General features: G+C 50.3%; 2 protein-coding genes across 6 annotated transcripts in view; one reads left to right on the top strand and one right to left on the bottom strand.

Moving 5' to 3' along the window:
• Nucleotides 1-7,524: 7,524 nt before the first annotated feature.
• SPAG4 (sperm associated antigen 4) lies at nucleotides 7,525-13,268 on the top strand. 2 transcript variants are annotated; one of them, XM_045883864.3, is made up of 12 exons: nucleotides 7,525-8,100; nucleotides 8,596-8,700; nucleotides 8,992-9,058; nucleotides 9,226-9,287; nucleotides 9,528-9,571; nucleotides 9,889-9,914; nucleotides 10,035-10,143; nucleotides 10,404-10,479; nucleotides 10,649-10,764; nucleotides 11,113-11,280; nucleotides 11,789-11,878; nucleotides 11,991-13,268. In XM_045883864.3, exons 1-12 carry the CDS (start codon nucleotides 7,791-7,793, stop codon nucleotides 12,138-12,140), a joined length of 1,323 nt encoding a protein of 440 aa, XP_045739820.1. In that variant the 5' UTR covers nucleotides 7,525-7,790; the 3' UTR covers nucleotides 12,141-13,268. The 2 variants fall into 2 exon arrangements, with proteins under 2 accessions (XP_045739820.1, XP_045739821.1); XM_045883865.3 differs by having other exon boundaries at nucleotides 7,874-8,081.
• Nucleotides 13,269-15,464: 2,196 nt separating this feature from the next.
• The window catches only part of LOC123851729 (RNA-binding protein 12), a 35,128-nt gene continuing 26,817 nt past the window's right edge, over nucleotides 15,465-23,775 (bottom strand). For all 4 annotated transcript variants that reach the window (XM_045885691.3, XM_045885690.3, XM_064573091.1 and 1 more), the window contains 15 exons: nucleotides 20,944-21,072; nucleotides 20,667-20,846; nucleotides 20,443-20,517; nucleotides 20,288-20,359; nucleotides 20,057-20,137; nucleotides 19,799-19,888; nucleotides 19,599-19,685; nucleotides 19,381-19,467; nucleotides 19,228-19,287; nucleotides 19,018-19,151; nucleotides 18,861-18,915; nucleotides 18,558-18,609; nucleotides 16,387-16,520; nucleotides 16,001-16,237; nucleotides 15,465-15,800 (listed from right to left, as the gene is read on the bottom strand). In XM_045885691.3, the coding sequence (XP_045741647.1) occupies nucleotides 15,660-15,800; nucleotides 16,001-16,237; nucleotides 16,387-16,520; nucleotides 18,558-18,609; nucleotides 18,861-18,915; nucleotides 19,018-19,151; nucleotides 19,228-19,287; nucleotides 19,381-19,467; nucleotides 19,599-19,685; nucleotides 19,799-19,888; nucleotides 20,057-20,137; nucleotides 20,288-20,359; nucleotides 20,443-20,517; nucleotides 20,667-20,846; nucleotides 20,944-21,072 (1,614 nt within the window). In that variant the 3' untranslated portion in view covers nucleotides 15,465-15,659. The remainder of the gene's footprint in view (nucleotides 15,801-16,000; nucleotides 16,238-16,386; nucleotides 16,521-18,557; nucleotides 18,610-18,860; nucleotides 18,916-19,017; nucleotides 19,152-19,227; nucleotides 19,288-19,380; nucleotides 19,468-19,598; nucleotides 19,686-19,798; nucleotides 19,889-20,056; nucleotides 20,138-20,287; nucleotides 20,360-20,442; nucleotides 20,518-20,666; nucleotides 20,847-20,943; nucleotides 21,073-23,775) is intronic.

Below are 23,775 nucleotides of genomic sequence, written 5' to 3' on the forward strand. Positions count from 1 at the left end.
CGCGGAGCCCATTTCTGGTAGAAGTGGTCATCTGGGGGCGGAGGGGCGAGCCACGGGTCAGGGGAGACCCGCGGGCTGCACGGGGCAGTCGTGGGGCTGCGCTGACCCGGGTTCATGTCCGACTCGGTAAGGAGGAGCGGGAGTGCCTGGAGGTCAGCCTGAGGAAGAGGCTTCTGTCTCCGAAGTTAGTATCTAGGGATCAGGGCCCAGAGGGTCAATTTCCCCTGTCGGTGCAGATGAGTCTAAAGGAGGGGAGGGTTCGGTACCTGGCCGGTCGAAGATAATGCCCAAGTCCATCCTGAAGGTGCCTATCTGGGAGGCCATGAAGGGGAGGGTCTGCGAATGGAAAGCCTGGGGGAAGGTGGGGTTAGTTCTGGAACTTCGGCATCCCCCTTTCTCTGGCGGATACCTCTTATTCCTACCCGCTTCACCGTGATCTCCAGCAGCAAGTCTTGGAGGTGAAGCCGGGTCTCATGAAATTCGAACAAGAAGTACTAGGTTCAAGTGGGGTAACAAGAGAGGTGAGAGAAAGTATATGTGAAGGGTTTACGCCAGCTGGCCCCTGCCTCTTGCAAAGAGAACGCCCCCCTCCCCGTCCTGGCGCCCCTTGGCACCCTTTCCCTCACGGAGCCCCTCTTAACCTCAGGCACTTGCTCAGTTCCACCTAGGCCACGCCCCCTCCGCAGACAGGGTAAATCCTGGGTCCCACCGGTTCTCTCAGGCCCCACTCTTCCTTAGTCGCACGCACCTCGTTGTAGAAGGGGCAGTTAGTCCCGCGCTGCGTGGCGGTCACTCGGCGCTGCTCCCCAACACGCACTGCCACGTAGGGGTTAATGTTGACTCCTACCAGCTTCTGGGCCTGGAGCACTGTGACCCCCACCTGAAGGGGGCAGGAGCAAGAGAAAAGGAAGCCATCCCTGCCAAAGTAGGGGGGAAACCCAAGTGTGTGGAGAGTGGGTGGTATTCCCCAAGGGTTCAGGCCCAGAGGGAGAACGGTACCTGGAAGTCCCGAGCTCTGAACACCTGGAAAGGATCCCCTCTGGCCAGGGCCGGAGCTCGGCTGCCTGTGGGAAGGACAAGGTCAGCTCTCACTTCACTTCCTCTCCTGGACCTCCTACACACTCTTGCTCAGCACTACAGATAAGACCTCCTCTCCCTCTGAACTTCTGGATTCTGAGTCCTTTCAGTCTGTCTGGCATCCATCTCAACCATATACCCAGAATTTGACTTATTCCTGGAGCCCTGAGACCATTCACTCATTCAACAGAGATTTGTTGAACACCTACTATGTGCCAACCCTATTCTAGGCCCTGGGACACTGCGGTGAACAAAAGAGACAAAATTCCTTACCCTCATCAAGCTTTCATCCCCTAAGTGGGCTCCAGAAGCCCCAGGTGTGCCAGTGTAACTGTGTGCGTGAATGGGGCAGGGGGTATGTCTAGGATAAGTGACCCTTGGCCCCAGGATATCCACTCCTCACCCACACCTTGGGATCATGTGATTCTGAGTGTGGATGAGCACGGGCCTACATGTATAATAAGCGTGTGAGGTTGACACACTGGTGGGTGTGGGAGCAGGTGTGCAGTGGGAACAAGTTACCTCTTGAGGTGGCTGAACACAACACCAGAAAGCTCCACATCAGGCTTGTCCTCCAGCTCCAGCTCCAGCTCATTGTCTTCATCATCCTGCTGAGCTAGGCCTTGAGCTAGCCTGTGGCCCAATGCCACCGCCTGCCTCTCCAGCCAGGCCTCCCCGGGCCTGATAGGAAAGGCCTTCAAGGGACATGTCTGGAACCTGTCACACATCTCTGGGCACCCCTTGACTTCCCTGACCCTAGGACTGATTTCTGACCATTAGACTGACCCCTAACCTGGGACCCCTAATTCCAGAATTGACTCCTGATTCTAGGACTGACTTCTCACCCTAGAATTGATTAAATACTGATCACAGACCCTGGGACTGACCCTGTGCCACTGACTCCTAATCCCAAGACTGACTTGGTGGTCCGAGATCATCCCCACATACTTATTCCAGCTCCTAGAAGCCCACATTGGGGATGATCAGTTCTGAGCTGGAAGGAGGATAAATGAAAGGAGTGAGGGGCTGTGTGTGACCACAGAGCTGCAGCCTGGGCAGCACAGGTCCAAGGGTCACCACATGCAGCAGATCCAGAGAGGAATTAGGTCCCAGTTCTCCCTTCCACGACCTGCCTGGGCTGGGACAATCTGGTCTTGCTTAGATGGCAGGAGGTTGGGGAGGGTACCTGTCCCGGATGGATACTCCAAAATCCTCCTCTGCCCAGGCTCCAGTTGCACCCTCTGGGGGCTGATACTTCAGGTCAAGCTCCACCTGTATCTGAAACCAAACACACAGTGTGCCCCAGCGCCCCTCAAACTGCCTGGGGCTAAAAGAAGTCCAAAGACAATGCCTTTTCCTGGCCTGCATCTGTGATTAGTTTGTGGTTCCTCTCTGGTCATTAATAATATCGACAACTTATTAAGAACTTAGCATGTGCTAGTTACCTCCTGAAGGGGCCAAACACGACTACAGAATTCTCTTGTTGCTCTTGGAAATTCATGACGGTGGGCTTCACTGTTCTGCATGGTCTGGCCCCTGCCAACCTTTCCAGTCCTGTCTCATATGAGGTCTGCTCCTGCCCTGCACCCCAGTTATGCTCTCTCAGAGCACTGGGAGTTAGTTAACTCTTATCATCCTTCCATTCAAAGTTCAACCACTACTTCCTCAGGGAACCCTAGCTGACCCCCAAATAGGTTACATCCCTCTGTTATACACTTTCCCAACCCCCTACCAGCTCTTTTGTAACACCCATCAGTGACAATTTTGCATTTATTCGTGTGAATATTTGTTTAATGTTTGCCTCTCTCTTTAGATATAGAATTCTAAGAGGGCAAATCCTTATCTGGCTGTGCTCACCACTCAATCCTCGTTGCCTGGCACAGCTTACAATCAGAGCTCAACAAACAACAGACTGAAAAGTTCAACATTTCCTATGACTCCACATAATGTAAATGAGGAAACAGCTTAGTGAAGCTAAATAACTTGTCCAAGTTCTCAGCTGGGAAATGGTGTATCTGAGATTGGAACCCAGTTCCATTCCTACCAGGTTATATGACCCTCCATGAAACACCAGGAAAATCCAGCCAGGTTCATCTTTCCCTCCCAAAAGAACTTAGTCTGGTCCCAGGCCAGGGAGCAGAACAGAACTTCTCTTCCGCCATTGCCACACCCCTGGTCCTCAGAGCTGAGCCTCGCCCTTAGCCCATGTAGGGGCTAGCCCATGTAGGGGCCACAGTGAAAGGAGTCCTGGCTGGGTGGCCTTGTTACCACTCCTGTCTGGATCTCAGTTTTCCCCTCTGAAAAATGGAACTCTCTGTCTAGAGGGACTCTCAGGCTTGGGGATGGCAGGCTGAGGACTGGTGGGACTCACCAGGGTCACTCACAGATTCTCATCCACTAGGGCCTCCCGTACTCTGTAGCAGGGAGATCACCAGTGTTCCGAGAGACCTGCGGGTGTGGCAGGGAGCAGAAGAATGACCCAGGGGGATGGCCCCATGCCACGTCCAGCCCTACCTGCATCCTTGGCTCCCCCAGGCCTACTCACCTGGGGCTGAACACATGGCTGCAGTTAACCACCTGCACAGACAGGCACTCCCCAACCAGCGGAGCCCCATAGTGTGGCCAATGGAACAGCTGGGGATAGGAGGAATCTTGTGATACACAACACTGGGTTGACCCTGAACGCCAGTCCAGAGCCTATCCTAACCCTGAAACAGGATCCAACCCTCCAAACTTGGAGCTAATTCTATGACTAATGTCCCAAACCTGGAACCAACTCCCCCTTCCCCAACACAAGGTTGACTCCAAACTAAGGCTGATCTGAGGGTAACTACCAGTCAAGAACTAATCCCCCCCAGTCTTGATTCTGACTGGGTCTGGCTTCTCAAGCCTGAGACTGACCCCACTTCCTGAGAGTACAGCTCCCAAAACCCAGGAACATGCCCCCCAACTCATAAAGAGGGACTTGGATGGGGCACAGATCAGCTTCTCCACATCCAGGACCCAACCCCACTCACCTCACCAATATCTGCTTCTTGACCACAGTGAATTCTCCTTGTTTTTTGGGTGAAGCCTGCTCAGAATTGAAATAGTCATTTATCAGTCCCTCCCCACAAAAAAATCACACACACACACACACACACCACAGACGCCCAGCCCAGGGTCCAGTCCCCCAGGGTTCACCCTTAAAGAAAGGTAGAAGATGGACAGGGAAAGAGGCAGAGAACTGGGCGGGGGGAGGAAGGAGACAGGCTAGAGAGATGCCTAGGCACTGGACTGAGGGCCTAGGGAATGGAGAAATGGGAGCCCCCCCAGTTCCAAAATCCTTAGAGCACCCCTACAAAGTGAGCCTCACTTGTCGGTCATGGGTGCCTGGCAGCCCTGTCAGTCGCCACACACATGCAGTCAGAGCCATTGCCCCAGGGCCGCTGGCTCTCCCTCTGCCCGTCTGCCCTCCTGCCCACCTGCCCACTCACCCCATTCACCTCTGATTCAACTGGACTCACCCAGCAGGTTCAGCAATCCCTGCCCTTTAGTCAAACACACAGGCAGGCCTGGAGGTCATGGGTGGAGAGGGAGCCGAAGGACTGAGAGAAGGGGGTAAGGTCCCTGTGGTTAGCTCAGTCCTCCCTGCCTGCACCAGCTTTAGCCTCCATCCTGCATGCATCCTGATGAAGTGGGAGCTGGGATAAGGTGGAGATGGAGTTAAGGAGAGAGACAGAACCCTAGTCTGTCCCCACTAGCCAATGAGGCCTCAAGGGCACTGGTCTCATGATGCTCCTTAATCATCTCTCTGTCCTCAATGCCCCGCTGAGGGTCTGGTATGTGGTAGACCCTCAAAAAACTGACTAAATAAATGGATGGATTAATAAATGAATCCCCTAGCCCCCAGCATTAGTTCGGTAGGCACTCAACACATTTGAATTAATGAGTGGTTGAATGTATGTCCCTAGCTTGCACACAGCAGGTGTTCAGAACACTTCTTAATCAGGAGCCAGAGGCCCTTAACTTGGGGACTTGGGGTCTTACTAGTGGGACCATAGATAAGCTTCAGGGGGTCTGAAAATTCTTGAAATTGTCTATTAAATATTGAACAATTGTGCATTTTTCTGGACATAGAGCTCCTTGCTTAGGTTAGTAACCCTTAAACAGATGTGCAGTACATTTACCGAATGAAGGAATGAATGTATATGGGAGTCTCTACCCATGTGTGATTGTAACTGTGTGTTGAGTGCATATCCTGGCCATCCATTTAATCACTGTTTAACGACACCTGCTATATACAAGACTTGTGCTATGCCACCATGTAGGGGAAGGGTGCAGCCACAGAGGTGAATCAGACATGTTCTCTGTCTTCCAGTAGCTTCACAGATTCCAACACCAAACAAAGTGTAGGAAGACTGCAATTCCCATCAGACCACGATAGGGTCAGGACTCAGGAACTCAAGAGGAGGGAGGCCAGAGGCGCTTTCCCTGAAGAGACAGTGTTTAAGATGGGCTTTTGAGGGGACACCTGCCTGGCTCAGTCGTAGAGCATGTGACTCTTGATCTCAAGGTCATGAGTTCAAGGCCCCCACTGGTCATGGAGCCTAGTTAAAAAAATAAATAGGTAAAATAACATGGGCTTCGAGGACAGGAGTTGAGCAGAGAAGGATATCCAGGGGAAGGAATGCAGGGTGGGTTCCAGAACCTGAGATTTGTCATTTTGGCCTGTGTACAAGGAATGTATCAGGCAGCAGCAGAGATAAGATTAGACCTTCAGAGGAGCTGGGTCTTGCTGTGTGGCCTTGAGCCAGACATAGTCCCTCCTTGTGCTTCAGCTTCTCCAACTCAACAGAGGGGTTGGAAAGCCCTGTTCTACCTTGTTTTCCAGGTGTTAGCTGCTCAAATGAGCTTTGAGGTCTACAGAACACCAGACAATCAGGCATGGGTTGTTCTGTTTTTAAGTAAGGTCCAGGTTAGACCTTAAGGCCCCAGATGTTGGGGGAAGGCTTCACCTCCCCAGTTGACAGATAGGGGCAATGGGATCCAAAGGAAGGCAGAGAGGGGACCAGAATTCTTAGCTTGCAGTGCCTTGGCCTTTCCCTCCCTTCACCCCTGAACTCTGTGGCATCTAATCAAGCAGGGTATTGATGCCACCCCTCTAGAAACTAATGTGGGCATTTCCCCTTCTTTTCTTTTTTAAGATTTTATTTATTTGAGAGGGAGAGAGAGAGCAAGCAAGAGCACAAGAGCAGGGGGAGGGAGAAGGAGACTCCCCGCTGAGCAGGGAGCCCCATGCTGGGCTTGATCCCAGGATGCTGGGATCACCACCAGAGCCAAAGGCAGATGCGCTCAACCAACTGAGCCACCCAGGCGTCCTGGGCACTTCCTCTTCTGGGCAGGAACACAGCCTGGCAAGTTCTCGCTCCCTCTCAACCCCTCTAAGAACTGTCACTTTCTCTTCCTAACATTCCAAAGAAGATGGGATGTGGCAGAAAGTACTGGGCTCGAGGGCAAGATTTTGGAATTCTAATCTCTATCATACACTGTGTGGACCCTAGAAACTTCTTTCCCCTTTCTGGATCTATTTACCTAGCTGTGTAATGTGCATAGAATGCACTGCATTGCTTTTCAAAGTGTGGTTCTTAATCAGGATCACACATATGGTTGTTAAAAATGCACATTCCTGCTCCCACTCAAGAAATGCTGAAGTAGAATCTCAAAATGTACCTGGGAACCTGAATTTCTATTCTGTTGCACAGTAGGAGTGTGGGAACCTCTGGTCTCTTGGCTGTGACCATCTGGGATTCCTCATTTCATTTTTCACAATGCAAGATGGATGGTCTGAGTGTGGGTATGGTGGTTGATGGGTACTGAATTCTCACACCACGGACCTCTGGTGAATATGCGTTTGGGAGAGGGAAGCACAGATCCCAAGGTCAGAGTTCTCTGGCCTGAGGACTAGGACGAGTGGAGGGGCCCGAAGGGTTTGCCAGGCAAAAGAAAACTAAATGTTTTTTTAGAAGTGCCCTGGGTGACTCCCTGCCTCTTCTTCTTCTCCTTCTTCTTTCTCCTTCTTCTTCTTCTTCCTCCTCCTCCTCTTCTTCTTCCTTCTTTTTTTTTTTTTTTAAGATTTTATTTATTCATTTGACAGAGAGAGAGAGCGCGCACACACAAGCAGGGGGAGCAGCAGGCAGAGGGAGAGGGAGAAGGAGGCCCCCCACTAGGTCCTGGAGGATACACTAGTGAACAAGACAAAAATCCCTGCCTTCATAAAGTTTATGTTCTGGTGGGTGTGACAGGCAATGGATATGATATGTATGTAAGTAAAATATACAGCATCCTGGTGATATGAGCTGAGGAGAAAAACTAAGCAGGAAGAGGGATAATCTTTTATGACAAGTGCATAAGATGGGGCGTTCTAGGAAGTGATGTGATGTCATCGCTTGCTTTAACATGGGAAAGAGTAAGAGACTGCCATGGCTCCCGGGGACGTCACGACTAGCTCTGTGACGCACCCTCAGGGAGTACCGTAGAGACCCTCGGCTCCTTTATGACGTCAGCAGCCGGGCTCAGCTACAGGGGAGAGGGTTGAATCCGGCCGGGGGGCCCGCCGGCTGCACACAGGGTCCGTGGCGTCCCGGCGGCGCACATCGGCTGAGGGAGAGCCGAGGGCCGCGGCGGCGGCGGCGGCGACTTTGGCGTCCGTGAGAGGGCGTCCCGGGGTCAGGATGCGGCGGAGCCCTCGCCCGGGCTCAGCCACGTCCCCTCACAAGCACACGCCCAACTTCTACAGCGACAACAGCAACAGCTCAGTGAGCGTCACCTCGGGGGACAGCAGCGGGCACCGGTCAGCTGGGCCGGGGCCCGGGGAGCCCGAGGGCAGAAGAGCCCGGGGCTCGAGCTGCGGTGAGCCCGCCTTGAGCGCAGGAGTGCCCGGAAGAACCACATGGGCTGGAAGCTCTCGGCAGAAGCCGGCGCCTCGGAGCCACAATGGGCCGACCGCCTGTGGCGCGGCAACCGTGAGGGGCGGGGCCTCGGGTGCGGGCGGGGTCGAACCCGGGAGAACTGAGGGAGGGGGCGGGGCCCAGGGGCGGGGCCTGGCATGGAATCGGGATTAAGTATCTGGATACCCCCTAAGGGGCGGGGCCTGTAGGGCGAAGAGGGGAGGCACCAAATACGATTCCCTAAGGGGCGGGACCTCGGGGTGTTGGACGGTCCTGGGAAGGGGCAGGGAAATCCTGTGATTGGACAGCACTGAGGAGGCGCGGCCTCGGTGTTAGCATAAGTAGCTACAGAGAAATAGGGCAGCACCAAGACTTGCCTGGGGGCGGAGGCTCCGTTCTGCAGGGGGACCAACGTCTTGACTTAGCAAGGGACCTCAGAGTGCTGAGAGAGACCTAGGGTGGGGATGCGGTGGGACCAGTGCCCGTGGAGGCTGCCCCGCTTCTGGGCTGGGGAACCTGCGGCGCGGTCTCGGGGGAAGAGTAGACCTGCCTTGCGCAGGGCCCCAATGGCGCCCTTGGGCTCCCGCAGAACCGGCTGGCTCTCCCGTAGTCTCTGAGGAGCAACTCGACCTTCTCTCAACCCTGGATCTGAGGCAGGAGATGCCTCCACCGCGCGTGTCCAAGAACTTCTTGAGTACGGGCCAGGCCAGCCTGGAACCCCTCTGACCCTCTGGCTCCCCTCTCTGAACTCCAGTTCTCATTTCTGAGAGACCCTGCTCGTTCTGAGCCCCGATGCCATGTCAGTCTCCAGCCCTTTCCCTGAGCCCGATCCACCTTCTCTGAGCCTGAACTCATTCTCCTTGCCCCCATCTAATTCTCCTAGACCACCCCTCTCTTCCCAAGCCCCTCCTGAACCTCAAACCCCACGCTCTCTGAGCCCTTCTTCATCCCTGCCCTCCCTCTAAGCCTCCTCTCCTCTCCCCAGACCTGCTGTTGCAGGTGCTGAGCGTGTTGCTGTCCCTGGTAGGAGACGTGCTGGTCATTGTGTACAGGTCAGAGGGAGGGAATGGGGCGGGGAGCAGGGCCGGACCCGCGGAGGCTTGAGCATGACTCAATCAGACCTGGCTGAGTCGTGTCCGCGGATGCTGGGTCTAGGGCCCGGCATGGGGCTGCGGTATGCATTAGGGTCCGGGGCCTCAGTCTCCCTCTGATTCTTCAGGGAGGTCTGTTCCATCCGCTTCCTGCTCACGGCTGTGTCACTGCTGAGCCTCTTTCTGGCAGGTGAGGGGGTGGAGAATCCCCTGGGGCCCCAGCCCTGGTTGTTTTGCAGCCAAACCCGGCACATTTTCTTCTATATCCCTCAGCCCACTCAACAAGTTCAGCTCCTCACAGTCCCCTTCAGAGCCCACTAGCCCCCTCAGACGCAGCAGCCCCCCTCAAGCCTTTTCTCTCCTCACTACCCCTTTATGCCAGGGAAACCCTCTCCCTCGGCTTGCCCTTAGACCACTCCTCTTTCTCCAGCACTCTGGTGGGGGCTGCTGTACCTGGTCCCTCCTTTGGAGAATGTGAGTCAGGGCAACTGTATCCCAGGGTGGGTGGTTGGCAGGGTATGACCCTGGAGATTGTGGGGGTCCCCTTGGCTGGTGGGAGGGGGACAGCGCTGGAGGCTCTAATCCTAAGGAAGGGATAGAAACAGATCTCTGAAGGACTGTGCCCAGAGATGGTTGGGGGTCTCTGAGAGGTCCTGGCAGGTCAGGGAAGGGAGGGGGGAAGTCCTCAAAAAGAAGGCCCTTTGAGTCCAGCTGCTCCCAGGCTGATGTGGGAGAAGAGAGTGGGTGGGAGCTGAGCAGCGCTGTATTTTGTCCCTCCCTCCCTCCAATAGGAACCTAAGGAGATGCTGACTCTAAGGTGAAAGAGGGCTACTGGGGTGGGGAATTAGGGGGCTCAAAGGCGCTTCTGTGCGGGGCCTTACGGGAAGTGCCCAGGCAGACAGTGAGCCAACCGCGCGCGCCAACCTCCCGCCCGCAGCGAGTACCACGAGCGCGTGCGCTCCCAGGGGCAGCAACTGCAGCAGCTCCAGGCCGAGCTGGATAAACTACACAAGGAGGTGTCCAGCGTTCGCGCAGCCAACAGCGAGGTGAGGCCTGCAGTCTCTTGTCTGTCCAAAGTGTCGCCCCGTGGCTCCGCACACTGCTCAGTCCAAGGTCCATCTTGGAAGCCCCTTGCGGAGCCCCGTTCCATGGGTCCCGAGCGGTAAACCCCGCCCCAGAGCCCTGACTTGGGATTTCTCCCAGGGCCCACAAAATCCAACCCAGAGAACCGAGTCCCAGAACTCTGCCCCCCCAAAAATCTGCCTGCAAGTTCCATCCCTCCAGGACCCGCCCTCCCTCTTTTCAGAGAGTGGCCAAGATTGTATTCCAGAGGTTGAATGAAGACTTTGTGAGGAAACCCGACTATGCGCTGAGCTCTGTGGGTAAGACCCAGAGACACTGCAAGACTGAGACTCAGAGACACGGAAGGGGGCGGAGACATTGACACAGACCTACGCACATGCCCGGACCAAAGAGACCGACCTCGGAGACCCTGCCCCAGCTGTCTGTCAGGCCTGGGAGCCTCTGAATGATGGCTTCTCCCTGCTCCAGGGGCCTCCATCGACCTAGAAAAGACATCACACGACTATGAGGATGCGAACACTGCCTACTTCTGGAATCGCTTCAGCTTCTGGAATTACGCGAGGCCGCCAACGGTTATCCTGGAGGTGGGCCTGGAACCTGGGTCCCAGAACCAGACCAGGGGCGGGATGCTTGGGAAAGGACCGCACAGCTCCCTGGAGGTGGGACCCGGCGGAACTGAGGGCGTGGCGCTAGGCGCGGCCCTGCCTGGCAGAGGATGGGAGCGGCTGGAGGCGGGGCCTGGTGGTGCTAGGGACTGGGGCACCGAACAGGATCTGGCTGGACACACACCCGGGCTCCGGGTGGAGGACTGGGCGGGGCCGACGAAGAGGTTGAGCTGAGGGGGGGCGGGGGAACCTGAACCAATGCCCAGGCTGGGGAAGGGCCGAGTAGCTCTGTCGGTGGGTTCTGAAGGTCTACCTGCTCGCCTGCAGCCAGATGTGTTCCCTGGGAATTGCTGGGCTTTTGAGGGCGACCAGGGCCAGGTGGTGATCCGGCTACCGGGTCGTGTGCAACTGAGCGACATCACCCTGCAGCACCCACCACCCAGTGTGGCACACACCGGGGGAGCCAACAGCGCCCCCCGCGACTTCGCAGTCTACGTGAGTGGGGATGAGGCTAAGGAGGTGGGGGATTTTGCCTAGAAAGTACCAGTCATGAAAACTGGTGTCACTATCTGAGTCTTCGCTTGCTTATCTATAAAACGAAGATACTACCACTCGCCTCTCAGGCCTATAGGTTATAATTACAACCATATCCAAACATTAGGTATGGCTTTATTGAGCGCTTATTCTGTGCTTTGCTTTACATGGATCATCTCCTTGCATCCAGTCAACAACCTAAGAAGTGCTATCATCTCCCCCTTCACTGATGAGGAAAGTAATGCTCAGAAAGGGGATCTTATTTGCCAAAGTCACATAGCTAACAATTGGCCAGACTAAACTGCAACCTGGTTTCTAGGAGCCCTCATCCCACACTACACTACCGTAACACCAGAAGAGAAATGAGAGCGTGCATACAACTGCTGCCATAGTAGGTCCTCCATGAAGTTGTTTTCTCCCTCTCCCACCTGTGCCTCACTGTTCCCTCTACTCACTCTTCACCCACCAGGGCCTCCAGCTTGATGATGAGACTGAAGTTTTCTTAGGGAAATTCACCTTCGATGTGGAGAAATCAGAGATTCAGACTTTCCACCTACAGGTGTGTGTCTCTGGGGGCTAGGGTGCTAAAGGAACAGGCCAGCAAAGGAAGACTGGAGAGGAAGGCAGCCCTTGGGACAGCAGTCCTTGGCATGATCCATTTGTCTCCCCAGAACGACCCCCCAACTGCCTTTCCCAAGGTGAAGATCCAGATTCTAAGCAACTGGGGCCACCCCCGTTTCACATGCTTGTATCGGGTCCGAGCCCATGGCATGCGAACTTCAGAGGGGGCAGGAGACAGTGCCACAGGGGAACCCCATTAAACATGCTGATTGTTGAAGTAGAGTGCAGGTCTGTGTTCAAAGAAGCTGGATCCATGCTGAGGTGGGGTGGGGAGGGCTCTGGTTGCCTTTGGTATATAAATATGGTGTGGGGGGGTCTACTTTCCAATGCACCCTCTTAATTTGGAGAAGTTCAGATCAATATGAGAGCAGCTCATGTTTATGGAGTACTTACCATGTGCAAGAGATGGTGCGCTGGACATTCTACATTATTACATTCTAACTAATCCTCATAACCCCAGAGGGGGAAACCGCCCAGGTCACAAAACACTCAAGGGAACAGTGCCACAGTGGAACCCAAATCTACCTTCTTCCAGAGGCCACCCTCTGTAACTCAGAGCTGCCAGTCAACCTGAAGCCATATTTGTGCACCTCACTTCCTACCCCTACCCTCTGGGAAAGTCCCCCCAACTCCTGCTAGGTGCAGGTGGAGAAGCTAACTACCCCTTTTCTTGAAGTAAACACTCAAAAACTAAGGAGTCTTGAGAACCTCTAGGAAGCATCAGAGTCAGAGTTGATGCAGGCCTGGTAGCCCCATCTCAGCTGTCTTTACTGCAAGGCCCAGTACAAGTGGTGTAGTGTTCATCAGTCCTTGCCATCAGGGAGGCTGACGGGAGGGAGGATGCTCCAGCAAACAATTTCTTTATTGATCCAAGAATTCTTTACTCTAAGGATCAAAGTAGAATTGGAAGAATAAAAGATGGAGGAGACAGGCATCAAAAGATTAAGGAGTTCTACCTGGGCAGAGAATAGAAAAGGGGGACCAGCTTGAGCAAAGGAACATGCACCATCTTGCCTCTTAGGATCCTTCCCAGTATGTTCATGCATTGGAAGAATATACATATAGATTATGAACAGCGGTTACATCTCTAGGAAGTGGAATGCATGAGTATGTGTTAGGGTGAAGCACATATCCATTCGTTTAAATTTTCAGGATATTACTTTTGTAATTTACTCTACTGAGGGGTGCCTGGGTGGTTCAGTTGGTTGAACGTCTGCCTTCAGCTCAGGTTATGATCCCAGCATCCTGGGATCTCCCTCCTGCTTCTCCCTCTCCCTCTGCCTGCTGCCCCCCCCACCCCCGCTTGTACTCTCTGTCAAATAAATAAATACAAGATTAAAAAAATAAAATTAAATAAAATTAACTAAATAAATTACTGAGTGCTCTCAAAGCCTAAGTTTAGAAATATGAACTAATACAGCTTTTCTGGAGGACAGTTTCACAAGAGGAACCAAAAGCCTTAAAATTTTTTACATTCTTTAATCATAGTAATTCCATTTCTAAGAATGGAGCCGAAGGATATATCAATGTAATCAAAGATAATACTTTTAAGGATATTCATCACACTGTTGTTTATAAAGAGAAAACTGGAAATAGTATATAAGAAGATAAACCAATTTTTTAAAAAAGGTTTCATTTGAAAGAGAGACAGAGACAGAGACAACACGAGCAGAGGGAGGGGTAGAGGAAGAGGGAGAAGCAGTCTCCCCACCGAGCAGGGAGCTTGAAATGGGACTCAATCCCAGGACCCCAGGATCATGACCCGAGCTGAAGGCAGACGCTTAACCAACTGAGCCACCCAGGCACCCCATACAAGAAGATAATTTATGCTACAAAAATGTGTCCAAAAGAAATGGTAACATTTAGGGCGCCTGGGTGGCTCAGTTGGTTAAGCGACTGCCTTCGGCTCAGGTCATGATCCTGGAGTCCCGGGATCGAGTCCCGCATCGGGCTCCCTGCTCAGCGGGGAGTCTGCTTCTCCCTCTGGCCCTCCCCTCTCTCATGCTCTGTCTCATTCTCTCTCTCAAATAAATAAATAAAATCTTAAAAAAAAAAAAATGGTAACATTTAAGGGAATGTTTAATATCATGGAAATTAATGATATATGGATAATTTCTTAAAAAGCAACCTAGATTGTTATATATAATAAACTTCCATATCAAAAGAGTTCTATGGATCAGAAGATACTATAAATGAAAAGGCAATAACTTGGGAGGAAATATTTTCAACATGTATAAGAATAAAGGCTTAAACAACAAAAATACCTATAAATAGGCTATTCAGGAGAAATATAACTCACAAACACATGAAATGGTACCTCACCTTCAAAATTAAATAAATTCAAGCTAAAAATGAAAGTATTTTTTGCCTGTCATGTTAACAGATAAAGGGACAAAAGACTGTTGTTATGGAGGGCAATTTACAGTATCTATTAAAAGTTTAAATATTCATATTCCAAGCATTTCTACTTCTAGGAACATCCTTCAGAAATAGTGGTAAATGTACAAGGATATTCATTACAGCACTTTGTAATATTGTAAAATTGGAGGGGACCCAAATCTCAGTAAATAAGGGATTGGCTAAATAAGCTATAAGATACTCATACACAGAATAATATATATGCATTAAAAAGAATAAGGTCACCAGTAAGTTCTAATGGGTAAGACACCCAAAATATTATAAAAACAAGGTGCAAAGAGTATGTATAATATCCTTAGGAAAAAAAAAATGTCAGACCTAGGAAAGAAAGGAACCCTCACCTGCTCTATTATACAGTATTTATATTTGAAATAATTTTGTACTAACTAGCATACATTTTAAAGCATCTTAAAATAATATGTATAGGGGGCGCCTGGGTGGCTCAGTCGTTAAGCGTCTGCCTTCGGCTTGGGTCATGATCCCGGGGTCCTGGGATCGAGCCCCACATCGGGCTCCCTGCTCCGCGGGAAGTCTGCTTCTCCCTCTCCCACTCCCCCTGCTTGTGTTCCCTCTCTCACTGTGTCTCTCTCTGTCAAATAAATAAAATCTTGAAAAAAAAAAAGTATGTATAATATGATCCCATTTTTATAAAATAAAAAAACATGTATATAGTTTTGCATGATGGACTAAAAAATATGCACCGAATATTTTTTTGGCACATGGGAGTTTGGATATTATTTTTTCTGTATTTTTTCTTTTATATGAAAATACATATTAATTTTCTAGTAAGAAAAAAATTAGCTGTTAACAAGATTCAGGCTTGCAGCCTATCTTTAGGATCAGAAACACCACTGCTCCCTCCTTGTCTCTGTTCCCAGCTCAGCCTTGTCCTAAGGCAGGGCAGGCTGGGTGTTTGGCTCACATTCAATCCTACAGAAGTGTCTCTAGGCTTCTGGCCTGGAATACCCAGTTTCTTTGCCTAGGGCTATGATGTCAGAGGTATCCTTCACTCAGCAACCTCTAAGGGGGATAAACTGAGACTCAGGGAAAATAAACATGGCTAATAGTAAACTCCCACTCAAAAACACAGAGTGGTGGCAAAGCAGTGGTTTTCACTGATCTTTATTAAATGAAGGATTCCAGGGGCAAGCAGGAGGGATCAAGAGCAACAGCAAGAGCAAATATAAAAGTATAAAATGTAAAGTGCAGCACTGGGCAATGTGTGCAGGATTGAGCCATGCCCACAGGGACCTTGGGTACACAAGGCTGAGGACGAGCCATAGCCCACCCTCTAAGGGAATCTAGGCCTGAGGAGCCTGTGCAGGGCTCTTGGCTGGGGGTGGAAGTGGCTTGAATGGGGCCCAACCTTGGGCCTTGAAGTAGGAGACCAGTTGTGTGGGTATTTCTGCGAGCACAGTCTGTGCCAGTGTCTCCCGAGGGGCCTGCCAGAAGAAAAAGGGCAAGGTCAGTGGTGATCCATAATAGCTTCCCAAAGTTTACATTTCATACCCAAAAAAGGATACAAAGGATATAAACCCCAACACCCAACCCTGCCCCAATGCAAGGGTGAGTATCCCCACTTGAGAGAGGTGGAGGGATAAACTCCCAGCTCTGGTCTGCCCCCAGGCTTGTCCCCACTCACATTCTGGAAGCGGCGGTAGGGCACGAACTGCACTATGTCACGGGCAGCTGCCTCCCCGGAGCGTGCACGCAGGGGCCCATCATCAGCATCCAGCTGCTCCATGGCCTCGAAGTCAGCACCACCCACACCCACGATGATCACTGACATGGGCAGGTGGGAGGCACGCACCACAGCCTCACGTGTAGCCTCCACATCTGTCACAGCGCCGTCAGTCAGCAGCAACAGCACCAAGTATTGCTGGGGATAAGTCCATTCACAAACTGAGGCAGACCTAAACACCCCAGCCACACATTCCCATACTGATAAGAAGTCTCTTGTTACATATCCCTGAAGGGAACCCTTGACCAAGACAGCACACCACCACCACTACCTCCCATGATCCTCACCGAGGCAGTCCTCTGATGTGCAGCCTGGGTTGCCAACCTGGCCACATGGTTGATGATGGGTGCAAAGTTGGTGGGGCCATAGAGGCGAACTTGGGGCAGGGCCTGGCGGTAAGCATCCACAATGCCCTGGATGCCTAGCAAACGAAGGCAAAAAAAACTGTAAAATACCAATCCTGACATCAACCCACCCTGGCCGAGGAGATTTGGGAACCTGGGTGCATTTCATTCAATCACCCCTATAACCCAAGGTACTTAACTTTATCCTACAGATGGGAGAACTAAGAACAAAGAGAAGGGCACTTGCCCTAAATCACAACTTGAGTTAAATTTGATTAAGGGGGTCCCCTGAACAAATCTAAGATAGTTAAGCATCAGATTATAACCCACTTAATAAAATAATGAATTATAATCCATTTAATAAGAATCTCTAGATAATTAATTAATGGGAAAGAGGAAACTCTTAATAAATGTAGGAGGAATTACAAAATCTTTGACAATCACCGATTGCAAAGATCATCAATAGGTGCTAAAACTATAGGGTACTAGTTAATGAGTAATTGGATTTTTTTTTTTTAAAGATTTATTTGACACAGAGAGACACAATGAGAGAGGGAACACAAGCAGGGGGAGTGGGAGAGAGAGAAGAAGGCTTCCCGCGGAGCAGGGAGCCAGATGCGGGGCTCAATCCCAGGACCCTGGGATCATGACCTGAGCCGAAGGCAGACGCTTAACGACTGAGCCACCCAGGCGCCCCTGAGTAACTAGATATGGATATAGCCTCATGCTATCTTCCCCAAAGATACTTATTAATTACAAATGCGGACAAACCTGGTAGACTCTACCTTAACCAAGTGATCGAAGTTAACATGACTGGTAATAGGATAAATCAACATCAGGGCCTCCTGACATGGGGTACTGAGAGAACACGTAGCATCGCTTCTGTAATATGCCCACCAAAAGTGCATAATCTGAATCTAATCATAAAGAAATATCAGGTAAACCCAAACTGCAGGACATTCTACAAATTATCTAGCCTGTAATCTTAAAAAATGTCAATATCATGAAAGACAAGAACAACTCTGGAAGACAAAACAACCAAATGCATTATGTGATCTGAGATTTTCTTTTACTGTAAAAGACAACTGGCAAAATGAATAAATCCTAGATTGGATAATGGTATTGATGTTAATCTCCTGATTTTGAGAACCGTACTGCAGTTACATAAGAGAATGTCTTTGATTTTAGGAAACATACACTGAAATAGTTAAGGGATGAAGGGTGCAAAGTTGGTGGAGGGAGGAAGAGGAAGGGAGATGGAGAATCTGAGTGACAGAGAAGAAGGTAAACAATAGCCCCTGTGACCCAGGCCCTGACCCCTGAGCTCCAATGACCTAAATCCCCTATAACTACTATCACAACTTTTCTCTAAGTCTGAACTCAGGTCAAAAACCCAGGTCACATCAGGTCAAGTTTTCCCCTTTAGTTTGTTGCCCACGTGGGGGTCCTGGGGAATCATGAGGTTTGGCCATCTCTAAACAAAAGGGCTTGGGCAAAAAGCACCCTGAAAAGAGCTGCACCAAGGCTTCCACTGATGCCCAGACCGGTACCAGTGAGCTTCCAGGCAAAGATAACAGCTACCATTTTTTAGAGAGTGCTTAGTATGTGCCAGGCTTACTGCTTCAAAGTTTATATTAAATATTCAATATCCTACAGTATTTATCGTTTTTATGAAGCCAAAGCACACTGGTCCCAAGTCACATGGTTTTAGAAAGAGGCAAGATAAAGATTTGAGACCTAGATTTGAGTCCAGAGACCTAGCTCTAAAATCCACTCCTCTGGGGGCGCCTGGGTGGCTCAGTCGTTAAGTGTCTGCCTTCGGCTCAGGTCATGATCCCAGGGTCCTGCTCCATGGGAAGCCTGCTTCTCCCTCTCCCACTCCCCCTGCCTGTGTTCCCTCTCTGGCTGTCTTTCTCTCTGTCAAATAATTAAAACCTTTAAAATAAAATTAAAATAATAAAATAAAATAAATAAAATAAAATAAAATAAAATCCACTCCTCTGGACAACGGAGTCAGGTATCTGCCCCATTACCCCCACACTCCCTTGTCTGCATAGGCTTGGCCTTCTAGGTGTGGACAGATCTGCCTTACGGTGGAGGTTGAAGGAACTTACCTGGGCAGTAGGGGTTACTGGGGTTGAAGTTCAAGGCAAATTCATGGGAGACCTGAGGGCAAGAATGAATATGAGGTTCTTTCTCCATGACCATCTATGTGCAAAGAAAAAGGACACTATGGTATATTCCAAGCATTGTATAGGAGCTATGTAGTCCTGAACATTTATTATACACATGCCTGTAGGGATGCATCCCTGCATCTCCACATAAAGTTGGGTGCCACACAGCAAGTCGACCACATCCCCCCAAATCAGGACCCTGACACTGAAAATAGGAGTTGGGGAGGCAAAAAGAGTGCTCACCTGCCAATCGGGGGGTACCTGGGCCCCAAATCCAAATGCTGGGAATAGCTTGTCCCTGTGGGAAGACAGTGAGTTGGAGAAGAGACAGGAGGGGACTGTGAGCCCAGAGGCTTAAGCATCTGCAGGGAGGGGGATGGGCAAGAGAAAAGTTACTCACGAGTCATAGTCCTGAATCACACTGCCCACACTCCACAGTGCTGTCAGGTACTCGTTGACCCCTGTTGGGCTCAGGTAGTGCAGGGAGTCCGGGGAGGAAGGATCTCCATTGGAGCCCGTGAAGTCAATGCCTACCTAGGAGGGGAGGTGGGGAGCTGAAGACCACTCTGAGACCCAGATCTGTTCTCTTATCCCTGATAAAGCAACTTACAGTGAAGTTGATTTGACAGCCTCCCATCACATAGTCCAGGAATGAATACTGTGTTTCTACCTGCAGATGAAACCAGGATCATGGCTGGGGTGAAGGGGTTGGGGCCATGGAGCACAGGGGTCAGAGCCTGGGTCACATGGGCTATTGCCTCACCTGGCAAATCTTGACACAAACAGTCCCAGAGTTCTTGTAGCTTTTCTTTTTCTGCTGTTTCTCAGGGTGGATACATTCAAACTCAGCCTGGTGAGGAAAGAAAAATTAGGGTAGGAAACTCTCAGAGCATCAGCTGGAACTGGCCTGCCCTCCCTCTCCCCCTGGGGCTGCAGTCCTTTAGGCCCACCTTAATACCCCTGAGCAGGGCTGGCACTCACCGGAACTGCTTGCAGCTGGGCCAAGCTGGTGTAGAAGGTACCAATGAGATCATGTGAACCATCACTGTCATAGTCTGAGCATCGCACCTGTGTGTGTGGGGGGAGTGGGGGAAGGTGTGTATGTGTATACAGAGACCAGGGGTAGGGGGCAGGTGAGAATAAATCCCTCCCCATGTCCAGTCAGGAGGCAAACTCCTCACCTGGATGGGTGTGCTGGGGTCTCCCCCACAGAAATGCTGAAGGGGAACAGAGAAGCGCTTCCATGTAGGGTTCAAGTTGTTCTTGATTACCTGAAGGTGGAGAGCAAGGCCTCTAGTAAGCTCTGGGCTGGCATATGGGGAGCTGTCATCCTTCTCTATCCATATGCAGTCTCTTTCTCCCTGTTCCAAACCTTGGTAATCACAAGCCCCAGGAGAGTCTCTCCTACCCCACTCCACCCAATCCCAGGGGTCTCACACCTCAGATCTGTATGCCAGGTGCCATTTCCCATCACCCTGACAGAAGAACTCCAAGAACGGGTCCGATTTCCCCAGGAAGTCCTGTCAATGCCACAGAGACCCCAGTGTAAGACTCAGGGAGAGATAACCATTTTGCCAGTCCCCAGCCCCACCCCCCTTAGTTCTAAACCCCCAGGAACACCATTCCTGCCCCTTAATTCTTAAACCCCCAGGGCTTCCTTCCAGACACACCTTCTTATCTAGGTTTCTGGCCTCCACCTCCATGGTCACTATACGATTATCCTTCATCTCTTGAGCAGATACCTAGGAAGGGGAGGCAGGAGACTGTATCCCCTCATGAATTCCTCATTGATGTAACCCTCCTCCCCCACAGAGTTCTTCCTTACCGTGATGGTCCCCCGCCCAGCAGGTTTTCCAGGCTTCAGCATCAAAGGTAGAGTTATTATATGGCTGGACACAATCTGGGGCAAAGCAGGGGTGGGTGGGGGAGCAAAATCTCAGGCAGGGTTAGATCTTGCTTGGCCCCCACCTCCACATTCCAGACAGTCTGGGCTGTTAGGGCTCTTACTGAACATATGTCTAAAGTATTTTAATCCCTAGCCCTACATACCTGTCCTAGGGAACACTCAGCCCCTCCTAGGAAGTCATCATCCCCCAGGTCAGGTGTCTTGTTGTCTATGTCATAAATGCCAAATCGGAGCTTCTGGACTGTTTCAAAGTGGTACTCAAGCTGCAGGGTCTTGGAGAACTCGGGGCTCGAGCAGTTCCGTACTCGCTCAGTTCGGCCAAGCTGTGGGCAGAGGCCAGTACCATCACAGTCACCCACCCTCTACCCTCAGAACAGTCTAACCGTCCTCCACAACTTTAACCCCCAAGGCCCTTCTCACCTCAGCCCAGCTGCCCCCTCCCACATCCTGTAAAAGGACGCAGAGTGGGTCAGACTTGGAGCCGATGTCCTTGTCAATGAGGTGGTCACAGGAAATGGATAGCTGAACCAAGGTCACACAGTGGGCCATCTGGGAAAGAAAGGACCTGAGTCAAGCATTGAGGACCCTTCTCTACCCTTCCCTGACTATATGTCCCAGGTTGGGAAGGCCAGCAGGCTTCCCCCAGGCAGGGCTGAGCCTGTATCCAGCTCCATGACACCGAAGGAAGAGAAGGCCTTAGAGCCTCCATATTCCTCTAATCCCCTCAGGTGAGCTCAGTGGGACAGGATATGGTGAGTACAATCAACCCTGATAAGATGCAGAAAAAGTATATTGGTCTTCATCAACAACTTTGAGCCCAAACTGGTCCTCACCCCAAAAATCCCTATAATGTTCCCAAGACCCAGAATCCAACCCTGATCTTCTGAGACCAATGAATCTCACTCTGACCCTTTACTGGCCCCAGATCAGACCCTAATCAAAATTCTAATCCCAACATGACCATGATCCAGATCCAACTCCCCAAAAAAGTTTCTTCCTCCAATGATTTCTCACTAACTCTCAGGCCCTGCATCTTGAGGTAGTGTTAGGATCCCAACTGATTCTCCTAGTGGGTAATCAGCTACTCATGGCCAACTCACTAGTCTCACTGCCACTACCCAGTCCAAGCCACCGGGCTTATCGCATTAGCCTCTTTAACTGGTCTCCCTTATCCTACGCCATCCCCACCTCCACCTCCATCCTCACACCAACAGACTATTCCCAATACAGCAACCAGGGTGATCCTGTTAAAACGTAGGTCAGGGTATGCTACACATCTGCCCAAACCCTATAATGATTTCCCATTACTTAGAAAAAATGCAAACTCTACCATGGTCTCCAAGGTTTTGAAAGATCTAGATCTCTCTAACCTGATTTCCTAACACCTCTCTTGCTCACTCCATTCTGAACACACAGGTCTGCTTGCCTGCCATTCCTCAAAGAAGCTTGTTTCTTCCCTCATATTATCCACATGGCTTGCTGTTTCCTCACTCCTTCTAAGTCTTTATTCAAATTCATCTTCTTATTATGAAGAAAAGGCTCTCCTTTTCTAGGTACTTAACATTTCAACCTTACTACTACTGAGCATCACGTACCCGTTTTCCTGCTTTTTCTTTTTAGCATTTATCATTGATTGTCTAATATATAACCTCTCTTCCCCACTAGAATGTAAACTGAAGGAATGTAAACATGAGGGAAGGGATATTTGTCTGTTTTGTTTATTGCTCTATCCCAAGCACCTAGATAATATTTGCTGAATGAAATCCAAAAGGCCATCTGCAGCCTCAGCTCCCAGCCCAGCCATCTCCAAACTGGCAATCAAGGAGCACCAACTTTTCCAATTTACTCATCTCCTCGGCTGAAACACTATCTTCTTGCATGGATCACCATAACTCCCATGTAAACCCTCCTCCTACAGTCCCCATAACAATTACCCTCAGACTCCTTACTATCCCTGCGTCCCGCTGACCCATACACCTGCAGACTGTACCAAAAGTGCAGACGACGTCAGATCTCTCACCCAGCTTCACTCAGCACTCCAGGTTTCCCAGCGCTATACCCCAGGATGCCTCCAGCCTTAGCCTCCCCTAAACTGACCCTCAGTCAATCCTTCCCCCAACCTAGCCCACAGTTAGTGCTGCTCCCATCTTGGCGCCTCATGGTCTCCATCTGGAGTGCTATTATCAACCAACATTGGAATGACTCTTAAACTTTGGCTTGCTTCACATACTGCCTGTTCTTAGCACCTCAGTCTCTGCTTGAAAGCATCCAATGATGGAAAATCCACCACTCTTCTAATCCATTTATATAGTCCTGCTCCATAAAGTCCTACCCAAACCAACTCAAGTCTGTTGGAATTCTCATTTCTACACATTTGTCCTATTTCTCCCCAGTCTAATCTTCCACAAGGAAAGCCTTATTCCATCTCCCTCTGAGAACCCATCTGATACTTGGAAGCAGTGAAATCCCCAGCTAAAATCTGGACAAAGAGCCCCAGTTCTTTTCAATGTTGCCCCTAGAATGTGGCTTGTAGACTCTGACCTGCCTGACCATCCCCCCTTTGGAAGTTCCCTACGAACAGATCCAGAGAAAAACACATACTCCCAAAGGAGTGGGACCACAACTTCCCCAAGTCACAATCTGACTCCATGCTTCTCACTTCACATGTTCTCTGAGGCAGTGTTTGCACAGAACAGAAACAAACGAAGAATGTTCATTTCATTATTGCTGAAACCAGTAAAACACCTGAGAACACTTAAAGGTCTATCTATTGGGTACTAAGTAAATTATGGTACATTAAAACAATGGAATGCTGAGCAGCAGGTAAAATACAAGGCAGAACTATATTATATTGGTATTATATGAAAAAATAAAGTCACAAAAAATGGTAAGAAAAGTATGACTCCATTTTAAACTTCAACTGTATGTGTATATACAATAGATTTGAATAGGTACACAAAATAAATATACAGAAAAATGGAAGGCACACCAAAAACTACAACTCAGAGGTACACCTCAGGGAAGGGGAATGAAGGTGAGGATTTTATAATCTCTATATACTTCTGTATTATTTCAATATTTTATAGTTTATTTTGTGTTTTTTAAAGGACTTCATTAGCTTTTTTCCCCAATCCACAACTCAAGTCCTCTTGACTATTCAAAGCCCTCTGGTTTAACAACCCCTATCTAACTTCAGGGCTCAATGTCTCTTGCCTCCTCACTGGCTTCTCCTCCTTAACAATGCCTCAGCTA

This window comes from Mirounga angustirostris, unplaced genomic scaffold (assembly GCF_029215605.1).
Source record: "Mirounga angustirostris isolate CCGP_5_RB_7025 unplaced genomic scaffold, mMirAng1.0.hap1 SCAF_10, whole genome shotgun sequence".
In the NCBI taxonomy this organism is placed as follows: Eukaryota; Metazoa; Chordata; class Mammalia; order Carnivora; family Phocidae; genus Mirounga; species Mirounga angustirostris.

Excerpts from the sequence above, each read along its gene's own strand:
- SPAG4 (XM_045883864.3), top strand. The coding sequence starts at position 7,791 with ATGCGGCGGAGCCCTCGCCCGGGCTCAGCCACGTCCCCTCACAAGCAC. Across the intron at positions 9,288-9,527 it reads GCTGAGCCTCTTTCTGGCAG|CACTCTGGTGGGGGCTGCTG; the intron begins GTGAGGGGGTGG and ends CTCTTTCTCCAG. Across the intron at positions 9,915-10,034 it reads AAGGAGATGCTGACTCTAAG|CGAGTACCACGAGCGCGTGC; the intron begins GTGAAAGAGGGC and ends TCCCGCCCGCAG.